Raw genomic sequence first — 11,979 nt, 5'->3', positions numbered from 1 at the left:
AAAACTGATCAGTCGCTCCATCCTCCAGCAAGAAGCTGCAGCTCGTGCTCCTGCAGCTCTAAAAACATCTGAATGTTTATCTGAACAACAAAGACGGACCAGCAAAGCTGTGCAGCGTCGTTCCTCCGATGTGACACGCCGCCACCCCCGTGCTCGCTGTGGCAAAGGTGCTTTTAGGAGGAAGAGACCCCAAGATCCTCTTGAGTAGGAAGGACTTCCCTGTGCCTGGGAGGAAAGAAATCCATAATCCAGATTGGGAGACCTCTGATGCAGCTTTGTGTAGCCAGGAGATCAACAGGAGGACACCTCTTTACCTGCACTTCCAGTGAAGAAGACGTTCTTCCCACTCAGAACTGCACGGATAACAGCCGCCTGGTCCTTGCCCAGTTTACCAGATGGTAGAGATAAGACGGGCTTCTTACTGGGGTTGGCCTTCACCTGAAACCACCAACAGACCTGATGAGAACCCTTTAAGCACCAAGACTGGAGATCTGGTTTCCATCCGGACCGCCTTTGACCATCTCCAGATAAAAGCAACTGCTGGATTAGATAATCCTCACACGGACGACTCGTGCACGCCCGTTTTAGCCTGATCCACAGAGAAACGGTTCAGGAAGACCTGGTCTGATGGGTCAGGGTCAGACCCACATACACTGATCCTCAGGTGCTCTCTCTGCTTCAGCACACCTGCATCGGCTCCTCAGGAGGACATCAAGTGCTGCAGATGCCTGTTAATCACTCACCATGGAGACCCGGGGGGGCTACAGTACCATGAGCCGCTTACAGACGGGCACTCACCGGGCTGGAGCTACAGTCGCTCCGGGACCGCTTCACCGGCTGGCCCGGTCCAGCCGCCGGCGTCCTGTTGCTGCGGTCCGTCAGCCCGCCAGCAGCCGCTTTGGCCCGCAGCTCGCTGACCTTCTGGAGGTCTTTGTGCTGCAGGGGGCTGATGGCCTCGAAGCTTCGAGGCAGACCGGCTCGGAGCTTGTCCCGGTCGCTCAGGGCCCGCTCGCCCTTCCGGGCCTGGTGTTTGATGCTCAGGGTCTTCAGGAAGAGCCGGAGCCGGTCGGGGGGACAGTTGGAGATGAGCACCTGGGTGTTTTCAGGAAGCAGTCTGATGGAGCACTTCCCCTCGCTGGCGAACCTGGTGAACAGTCGGAAGTCCTTCAGCGGGTAGCCGAGCGCCACCTTCCCGTCCTGGACCCGCAGGATCATCTCCTGGAACTCATTGCGGCCCAGAAGAACGGAGGCCTTCCGAATAAGCTGCCTCCGGGCGGCCTGGCCGCTGCGCTCCAGCCGCTCCAGCGTCACGCAGCAGCGCAGCTGCGCTCCGTCCTCCTCGGACAGCATCACCGGACCTTTGGGCCAGAGCAGCCCCGCATCAGTCACCGCTCACCGGTAGCTTGGTTCCGTTAAACCCGATCAACACAGCGCGTACCCTTCTACACCACCTCTGGGTTCAGATGGACTCGGCGGAGCAACAACTTCCTCTTTTCAAATTTCAGTTTATCCAATCACAACGAGGGGATTTAAAACGGCAGCCAATAGAAAGCAAGGTCTTAGCCCCGCCTCCTTCTGCTGTAACCAGTCAGTAGTCCTGGGAGGAGGGGCTTTCTGAAACGCACTTTAAAGGATTTTGAGTAAAAAAGTCGATTTTCTGATTGTGAAGAATAAAGAAAGCAGAGAGAACGTGTTCAAACCATGACCGGTTCAAACCGGACTGGTCCTTGTCAGACACGTGACCTGCATGTTTTTTTTACTTTATTAATCATATTTAAGTCCCACGACTACATATAAAACATGTAAGCAAACTAACACGTTAGAATAGAGTAGTAGTGACGGGACTTACGGCTCTTCGAAAGGAGCCGTTCAAAAGACTGACTCCTTTGTAGGTTTTTTGTTTGCAATATTCTGAAAGAACAATGTTTTATTCATAAAATAAACACGGATATAAGTGACGGATGTTTGCTTGTTAAAGGTGTTAAATTCGGTGGGGCATTAATCTTGTTTTTCTGTAAAAAACAAATCTAGCTCAAAGGATGTGGGCTGACTTCAATTAGTGACACACGTGGGGCAAATGTAGCTGGAACAGTATTCATGTGTTCATTCCTGTAATAATGAAGAAAAGAACAAACTTTCATGCTAAACAACTTTTATTGAAAACTGCATGTAACTCACGCAAGATGAACTAAAATATGTTTAAGTGCTAGAAAGATGAACACAAAGCAAAAATAAAAACGTGTAAAAGACAGAAAATATCAGGAAACAGCGGACACGCTTGACCAGCAGTTGCTTTAACAACAACATCATAAATAAGATAATGTATTGAGTGAGACAGACAAATATATCTGTAAACAACGATGCTGTGTGGCAGTTTAACGTTTCATCTGTCAGAAATGGAATCAGGCAAATTTGCATTAAAGATCAGTGCTCTGACTTTTTCTGGCTTGAGGCAGTTCCTCCTTTCTGAGGATATTTGTCCTGTCTAGAGAAGACTCTCTCGGAGGGCACCGAGGTTGCAACAACACACATCTTCTTGACCACCAGCTTGTTCAGTCTAGGACATCCTGGAGCCCGATTCTGCCACCAGCTGAGAGGACTCTCACCTTCTGAAAGCAGAGGCTCCTCTATGAAAGCCCGTACCTCCATAGTGGCCTCGGCTGTTGGATTTCTGCTTGTCACTGTTCCCGCCACCTGCATATGAGATGAAAACAATAATGCAATAACTACCATATATTATTATTCGTGTGTTCTAGAGTGATGCTACACTAAGTAGTGCGTTGAAGAAGCTCCAGACAGCTGAGTCATGTGAAGCAGCACGGTGTCCTCCTTCCTCTCGGAGGGCCTGAGTCTGGTCACTACTGCGGTGGATAGTCTTTGAATGCCTCATCCGCTGCTCTGGCTTCTGTAAATGTCATTTTCTTGAACCTGGGGTCCAGAGCAGCTGCATCAGCAAGAACAGGGTTTGATTCCATTCTGTGAAGTCTAGTTGCCATGTTAGAGGACAGACTGGCAACTGCACCTTCTGCTGTCTGCGTTGTCATCCTCCACTGTTGATCAGCGGTGAGTCTCTGCAGCCCCCTTGCCAGCAGAATGACCTTTGATGCTCTTACGTAGCTTAAAGGTAAAATAGTTGAGTAACATGATTTATGATGTAAACAATAAACAAATCATGGTACTATATTCTACAGCTATGAGTGGTATTATTTTTAGCATCACTTAAGTAGTGGACATTAAGCATCACATGCTGTACATGTTATGAAATCCTTCAAGATCCAGACCTTTCTCCACTAATCTCAACTGTGACCTCTTCACAGTGTACATCTCCTCGATTACAGTCCACTCCTCTTGTGTTAAGGAGGTGACATGAGCACTTGTAATGGCCAGGGTGGAGACAACAGGATCTTTACTCTTCAGACAACATATAATAGGTTGAGTTCCACCTGGTGGAGCAGTCTTGTTTGGGTCATAAGCAGGGAAGCAGCTACCTACTTTATGAGGGGCAAAAATCAGTGTTGGGAGTAATGCGGTACAAAAGTAATTAATTACTGTAATGCATTGCTTTTTGCTGTAATGTAGTAATGTAAGGCATTACAGGGAAAGAAAATGGTAATATTTACTCGGTACAATTGTCAGTAACGCGGTAATTACAATGCATTTTTAAACCCAGAATCAAGGTGTGTTCCTTAAAAATTCAAATTGCGGGAAACCCGAAGAAAGATCCAGTATCTGCATGTATGATGTCATTTATGGACTCAGCTTTGCGGGCAGAGAGGACGCCATGGTAACGGCTCAAATACTCCAGCTGCGTCCTGCACGCGGCCGCTGTAACATTCACAAAATCGCTCCACTAAAACAAAATAATTCACTTGCGATCGTTCATATCAGCGCATATTCTCTGGTATTCTGTGCTTTTCGGACGTGCCTTACCTCAGCTGAGTTCATAATCTGTGCCCCGGTGATTTCAACTCATTACTGCTCATTACGCACCTCAATGTCGAAGCTTTGAAGAGCCAGCAGCCATGACGCGATCCGCACATTGGTCACCACACCATCTCTGATGCGCTGACTGTTAAGGAAGGTCACCGGCTGGTGCTGTGTCTCAATGATGATTTTCTGGCCGCCAATGTAGTTAGCAAAGTATTTAACTGCCCACATGGTGGAAAGCAAAGCCTTTTCACAGTCCGAGTACTTCAACTCAGGCCCAGACAAGAGCTTACTAGCATAGGCTACCACGCGCCTGTCGCAGTCATGAACCTGGTAGAGACCAGCACTCAAACAGTGACCCGAGAAACTGACCTCAAGGTGGAACTCCTTGTCACAATCAGGGAGTTCCAAGCACGGAGCCGAGCACAACGCAGCCTTCAGGTCATTCATGGCCTGTTGCTGCTGCTCTGCCCACTCGAATGTCACAACCACCTTCAATAGATTAGTCAGAGGTCGTGATATCTCAGCGTAATGTTCTACAAACTGACGCGAGTAGTTAAAGACCCCCAAGAAGCTCCGAAGTTTGGAGACGTTTGTCGGAGGTATGATGGTGGCTACGCCCTGAATTCTGCCAAGTTGAGGCTGCACTCCCTGTGGTCCCACCAGGAGGCCAACGTACTGAACCTGCGACCTGCACCACTGTCCTTTGGCGAGAGAGATCATTGCACCTGCTGCTGCGAGCTGACCCATGACATGGTCCAGCTCGGACAGGTGGTCATTTAATGTACGCTTGCGAATAAGAATGTCATCGACATAGATGAGGGTCCCCCGCTCTCGAGCATCGAGGCAGGCTTTGTTCAAAAAGATGTTGAACTCCGCAGGCGAGTTGGAATAACCAAAAGGACACTGGGTGAAGGTGTACTGCCGGTTGGCAAAGGAGAATGCAAGTTTGTGTTGGTCCGATTCGTGGACGGGAATCATCCAAAATCCGGATGCAATGTCAAGTGTGGAAAAGTACTTAGCGTCTTTCACCCTTGGAAGATCCTGCTCCAGGCGCGCCATCGGCCACCTAGACAAGGGAACCTGTTTGTTGAGTTGCCGGTAGTCAATGGTTAGTCGCCACTTACCATTAGGCTTCTTTACCGGCCACAACGGAGCCGAGTAGGTGATGTTGCAGGGTCGAATGATCCCTTTAGCCAAGAGGCTGTCAATGATTTCCTGGACTGGTCCTTGGGATGCCAGGGGAATCTTGTATTGCCACACAAAAGTCAGCTGGGCATGTGGTGGTGTAGGAATCCTGACTTCATGGATAGTGGTTAGACCACAGTCCAAGGAGTCAAGTGAAAGAAAATCTTTGTACTTTAGCAAAAGTTGTCGTAGTTTGTCTCGCTCGACCTCGGTGGTAAGAGCATCCGCTTGGTCTACGACTCTTTCAATCTGGGACAGAACTTCAGGGGGCTTTTCTGGTGGCTTTGAGCGTGGCGGTGAGCCCGCAGTTTCGCCCCCGTCCCGAAGACTTACCACTAGACAGTGTGCGTCAGTGCCAGGCCGCGGATTGTACGGTTTAGGCTTTCTCACACATGCAAACAGTTGTTCGGACTCGTAGCCGATGAAAGAGTCAAGGCGCTGGAGACAGTCCATACCTATGATCATGTGCATGGTCATAGTCTCACTGATGTAGACGGGGTGTTTGAAGCTCATGAGCCCTATCGAGATCTGGATCCCAGTCTTCGAAGACAAGTTCACTGGAATCCCAACGAAATCGTTGATAGTTAACGAGCACGGAATAAGTGTGTGTGTGTGTGTGTGGGGGGGGGGGGGGGGGCAGGCCCTCCCCCTTTTCTCGCACATGCCGTTATAAAAACCCTTGCTCATGATCGTAATGTCCGAACCCGTGTCTACTAATGCGACACAGCGATGTCCCTGGTTTACAGTGACCTCTACTGTGGGTCTACCAGTCCCCTCTTTCACGTCTAGAGGTGCGAGCAGTATTTTGTCAGCTACGGCGATAGCACTACCTGGGCCATCGTCTACGGGTGCATCGTTTATCACCGCCACAAATGGAACAATCGGTGAGGTGTTGTTTTTCTGTGAGTCAGAACCTTTCAAAACATCAGCCTGCAGCATCCTCGTCTCATCTGGCGGCTTCTCGGCCAAACACGGGGTCGCCGCCCGTGTCGCCTGAAAATCACGCACAAAATGTTTGACGTCCTGGACGTCCTGCTGGAGTGCAGATCATGTTCATCATGTTTGTCATCATCGTTAGGAGATCGCTTTGCATCGGAGCCTGAAGTTGTGATGGTAATTGCATTGTTTCCACTGGGCCCATCTTCCAATTAGTAATGAGTTCTTTAATTTACTAATCTTACCCAGAAACAACCTTACCTGTAGGCTTATTACAGGGAAGCTTGGCTTTCGAATGAGTATTTGGGGCAAAACCGTTTAGTAATGCCAAAAATATCACTCCCTTTTGACCTACCCAAGATGGCCGGTCGAGCTACGTGTTGTGTCACCTAAGATGGCGGATTGTTGCACATGCGCTGTCCGTCACTCAGCGTTTAGCCCCGTAGCCAAATTCGATTCTTCACACCGGAGCGTTTTACAAGAACCACCGCTAACGCAACCGACTGTACCTAGCACTGGAAGTCGTAGCAGATTTTGGGACGCAGAATTGCTGCGTCGGAACGGTTTGACAGTTTATCGGTATGCGCCACTGAGTCTAAACCGGGGTGGCTAGTTAGCTCGTCGGCTAAGCTAGCGAATGCCTGGAGCTACCAGGTCTTTAACAGTCCGTTTAACCAAACGTGCCTTAGCGATGTAGTGATCTGTAGTTGTATATTTATACACTGCAGTTAGATCTAAATATTATAATCAGAAGTGGTTGTTTTTATCATCAGGGAGTTTACTTAAACACATTGTATTGACTGAGAGACAAGAAAAGAGAGAGTTGGGATCATTTAAGAATCTTTAATTTCTATAATTATAAATTCTTACAATCTACCAGGACTATCTCAATGATGAATGCATATGGATTTGAATGTTTTAGTGTTGGTGTGTGGGTGGGTGTTTTGTTCAGAATCTCTAGGCTGACGTAACAAATCTGGTTGTTATGACTAGGCTACCATGAGGCTTCAGAAGCTGATGACATGAGCCGCCATTTTGTGCCGTGACCACGTACCTATGGAGTCTCCCTTGTAGATCAGGAAATGCCAGGTCCTCGGACCTCGGATGTACCGGAGCTGGTGAAACAGCGGTCGCAGCACTACAAAGCCCATCTGTGGGTCTGCTTCGGTAGCAGTCGGCAGGCGTCAGCAAGTTCACTCTTATTTTGAAGGAACGTCGTCTTGTTGTTCAAACGACGGAAATCTCCAGCTTGACAGTTCTCAGCTTAAAGTAGAAAGTACAGCTAGCCAGCCTGTAACTTTCTTAATGATGACGATGGGAATCCTTAGGACCTCCAAATGAACGGAACTGAGGTTAACATGGAACTGAATATAAAATGGCGTTGCCTTGTTTTATATCCCCTAATTGTTTACAAATCTTGGTAAACCGGATTGGACACCTTTCCTCTAAACAACCCAGGTTCTCTCTACGACAGACGAAAGTTCTGATTGGTTGAAAATAATGTGTCATGCGTTTCCATGGTAACGTAGATCAGTCTGTCTGGTGCAGTCCTGTTTATTCATTAAACACATAACTCATGACATCTTTATTTCACAGATTATTCACCTGATTATTACTGATCAACATATGCTTTGATTAGCTTATCACAAATAAAGTACTTTGATTAATCAATGGAAAGCGTTCTTCTTCTCTTCTTCTATCTCTTCTTCTGGAATGTAAACATACTGAACAAGCGTCCGACCTTGGCGATGTTACTGTGTGAAGGGGCAGCTGTTAAGGGCAGACAATATGATCTTAATAACGCTACACACACACCCCTTTTCAAGGTCAATGTGGTCCTGCAAGAGACCACTTGGTCATTGAACAAACCCAAGTTATGAAGAACCTGGACAACCGACAGGATGCGATCCCACTGGAACAGCCAACTGTGATGAGGTACGAACCCCACCCTGAAGAACAGTCTCACACACTCCTCAGGAAGAACACAAGTCAGCAGGTTATAACTATTCCCCATGGAAGCCATAATTGAAGCAACAGCAGCTTTATATCCTCACGGGCAAAAATGCAAAGCAGGAGCAAATCTTGTGTATATCCACGAGCAGGTAATTATTCCACATAGAAAATTGATCTTTGTATCCACTGGCAGGGTAATATTCCATATATAAGATTGATCTTTGTATCCACTGGCAGGGTAATATTCCAAAATAAAATTGAACTTTGCAACAGTACTTATCGTAATCCACAAAAAGGGAAGAGTAGTAGACAGTAATCCCAACGAATGAGGTGTCCCAGCAGCCATGCCGGAACCACGGTCGTCCAAGGCCAACGAGCCGGAGCACCACCCAGGAGTAGTCGATTCAGATGACGAGTCACGGATCCACCCCCAGGAAGCAGGATCCACACAAGCTCAGCAGAGGAGAGAGAACACAGTGTAGGCACTTCAATGTAGACACGACAAAATTGCATTTCATGTCATCAAAGAAATAAAAACCTAACTCTATGAGTACCTGTTGTACTATGTGTAAGTTTTATGTGAATTACCCATTAAGTGAAGAAATGGATGCAACCCACCTGTGTGAGATGCAAAAAGGATGATGCGAAAAGCAGAAAATGAAAGAACCCTAACTGGTATCAGTGAATCCTCACTGGAAATACACGCTGTCAGGATAGGGGCAAAATTGGTTATGGCCCGTAAGATAAATCAACGTTGCTAATCATAACAATCACTTTTAAATCAACTTCAAAGACACTATAAAAAACAGAAATGTAAATCACTACTAAAATGTAAATCAGTAGTTAGTAATCACTTTCATGTAAATGTACCCATAAGGAATTGTGATTAGTAAAGATAAAAAAAAAAACAAAATTTTGGACACAATTACTATGTGGCCTAACCCACTTACTGTTACCTGGCCTTTTACCTGACTCCAGGAGCCCACAGCACGTCCATCTCAACACACCCTAAGTCTGCACGTGACGTACAACATGAAAGACAACCATGCACACTCACAAACAAACAAATTTGTGTAACCTGAGATAGAAATCTGTGGAACCAACGGGACGTATTTTTCACCCCCCTTTTGAAGTCGGTAGATTGTTGTTGTCATCGGCCAAATCTGCGGAACCCTTGTGCAGTTTGATATGGTCCCTGTGTACCCATTTGTAGACGGGCGCCCTGTTTTTGCCGGTGATCTTGATCTGATACACGACCGGAGAGATCTTATCTGTTATCAGGTATGGACCCGACCACTTGGGCAAAAGTTTCTTAGCCAGCTTCCCCTTATTGCCACCCGTTTTGGGAGCGAAAATGTAGTACCAGGCCTCATCACCCACATCGAGTTCGGAATGTGAGGCGTTCTTATCGTAATAAGATTTTCTGCCTTCAGCCGACTTCTCCAGAGATGCCTGTGCGAACGAGAATGCTGCAAGCAGGTGAGTTCTCAGGTCCTACATATATTGGTCGCTCGTAAAAGCCGGGGCTGTCGGGCTGAACCAGTCGATACAGAGGTGAAGCGGTAGGGTCATTTGTCTGCCCGTCATCATTTCAAACGGGGAGACACCTGTAGACTTGTGGGGGGTAGCCTGTATGGCCATGAGGACCAACGGAAGCTTCACATCCCAGTCTTGGTGGTTAGCTGACACGTACTTCTTCAACATGCTGATAACTGTGCGGTTCACCCTTTCGACTTGTCCAGAAGACTGGGGACGGTGGCTAATGTGGAACTTAGCCTTGACACCCAACACTTTCCACAGATGTCTCATCACTTCAGAGGTGAAATGGGTACCCCTGTCCGAGTTGACCCGCGTAGGCAGACCGAAGCGGGCAAAGACGTGATTCATCAAGAGGATCGCTGTCGTCTTCGCCGTGTCATCAGGTGCTGGCAAACATTCAACCCATTTGGTAAATGCACAGGTGACAGTCAACATATATCTACTTCCCCTGGTGGATTTGGTCAGAGGCCCCACCCAATCGAATTGCAAATCCAACCATGGAGTTGTCGGCCCTCTTTCCTGTAGGGGAGCTCTGTGCGTAGGGTTGGACGGCTGAAACTGACAACAAACCAAGCAACGCTCGACGTGGTCCGAGATGTCACGACGCATCCCCGGCCAATAAGCAACCTGGCTCAGGGCACCGAACGTGGCCTTGACACCTTTGTGACCGGCGGAGGGAGAGTCATGAGCCTGCGTGATCATGGCCCTCCTTAGCGGCTTTGGTGTGACAAGGACGGGTGGCAAAGGAGGCTTGGCGGCGTGCATCAGCAGCCCTTCGACCATCCTCAGCGTGGACCGCACGCGAAAGAGAGACCGAAGCTCAGGAACGGAGTCAAGCTCGATGGAAGTCGGTAGCTGGGTTTTAGGATCATAAATGTACTTGATCATCCTGCTGATAGCAGGGTCCCGGGATTGAAGACGGACAAAATCGGTATCCGAACAGGCAGGTCCAACGGACACCGCACCTTTGGTTGGTTCTGAGATGGACGCGTTAGCGGCCTGAGCTCGAGTAACAACACACACCTGGGGTTGATCAGGGAAAGGCCACACCCGTCCCTCAAGCCACCTGGGGTCGAAAAACCACAGGGGACCATCGGTCGCGCCCCATTTGGCCAAAGAGTCTGCGAGATCGTTCAACTCCTTTTCTGGACCGGGTGCGTGAGAGTGACCTTTGACTTTACGCCAGTAGACGTGCATGTCAAGTGCAGTCACCAGAATGTCACATGCCCTGAAGAGTGCCTGATGTTTGACGGGCTTCCGGTTAGCGGTCTGGAACCCATTACTCTTCCAAGACGGGAGATGACATAGGAAACTTAGATGCGTGTAGTCCGAATCAGTGCAAATCACCAGTTTACGGAAGCCACGGTCCCTAGCGCCGCGTAGCACAATCACGATCCCCGCTACTTCAGCAAACTGTGAGGTCCTCTCACCCAGAGAGTAACATTGGGACTCCCTCCGGTCACCGTCCACCCAGACGACACCCACGCCCGCTCCAGGCACAGGACCGTGCCGAAAAGCACTGCCATCTACGTACACGGTCGGCAAATCCGCACAGACTGACTGGTCGTAGTAGTGGTGGTTGTGGTTTAGAAGAGTCTGAGGGGGGCTGGCTGGCGGGACTGACCGCGATGGCGTCGTCCGAGCAGTGTTGGCACGCAGCCAAACCCATGCCAAGAGGGCTACGTCGGTTCTGGGCGTAGCGCACCTCGATGTCGAAGCTTTGAAGAGCCAGCAGCCATGACGCGATCCGCGAATTGGTCACCACACCATCTCTGATGCGCTGACTGTTAAGGAAGGTCACCGGCTGGTGCTGTGTCTCAATGATGATTTTCTGGCCGCCAATGTAGTTCGTAAAGTACTTAACTGCCCACACGGTGGAAAGCAAAGCTTTTTCACAGTCTGAGTACTTCAACTCAGGCCCAGACAAGAGCTTACTAGCATAGGCTACCACACGCCTGTCGCAGTTGTGAACTTGGTAGAGACCAGCACTCAAACAGTGAGCCGAGAAACCAACCTCAAGGTGGAGCTCCTTGTCACAGTCGGGGAGCACCAAGCACGGAGCCGAGCACATCGCGGCCTTCAGGTCATCCATGGCCTACTGGTGCTGCTCTGCCCACTCGAATGTAACATCCTTCTTCAACAGATTAGTCAGAGGTCGTGCTATGTCAGCGTAATGTTCCACGAACTGACGTGAGTAGTTGCAGACCCCCAAGAAGCTCCGAAGTTCGGAGACGTTAGTCGGAGGTGTGATGGTGGCAATGCCCTGAATTCTGCCTAGTTGAGGCTGCACTCCCTGTGGTCCCACCAGGAGGCCAACGTACTGAACTTGCGACCTGCACCACTGGTCTTTGGCGAGAGAGATCTTTGCACCTGCCGCCGCGAGCTGACCCATGACATGGTCCAGCTCGGACAGGTGGTCATCTAATGTACGCTTAC

At 49.0% G+C, this 11,979-nt stretch overlaps 1 protein-coding gene across 2 annotated transcripts in view; it reads right to left on the bottom strand.

Moving 5' to 3' along the window:
* The window catches only part of pif1 (PIF1 5'-to-3' DNA helicase homolog (S. cerevisiae)), a 12,141-nt gene extending 10,647 nt beyond the window's left edge, over positions 1-1,494 (bottom strand). Inside the window, exons 1-3 of one of the 2 annotated variants that reach the window (XM_015942215.3) lie at positions 799-1,494; positions 315-438; positions 100-225 (exon numbers count right to left, since the gene is read on the bottom strand). In XM_015942215.3, coding sequence (XP_015797701.3) covers positions 100-225; positions 315-438; positions 799-1,350 — 802 coding nt within the window. In that variant the 5' untranslated portion in view covers positions 1,351-1,494. The remainder of the gene's footprint in view (positions 1-99; positions 226-314; positions 439-798) is intronic. The other variant, XM_015942214.3, reaches the window with a different exon arrangement.
* Between the last annotated feature and the right edge of the window lie 10,485 nt (positions 1,495-11,979).

The sequence above is a fragment of the Nothobranchius furzeri genome, chromosome 11 (genome assembly GCF_043380555.1).
Source record: "Nothobranchius furzeri strain GRZ-AD chromosome 11, NfurGRZ-RIMD1, whole genome shotgun sequence".
In the NCBI taxonomy this organism is placed as follows: domain Eukaryota; kingdom Metazoa; phylum Chordata; class Actinopteri; order Cyprinodontiformes; family Nothobranchiidae; genus Nothobranchius; species Nothobranchius furzeri.
Note: the sequence above shows the minus strand (reverse complement) of the source record. Positions and strands in the feature narration are given on the sequence as shown.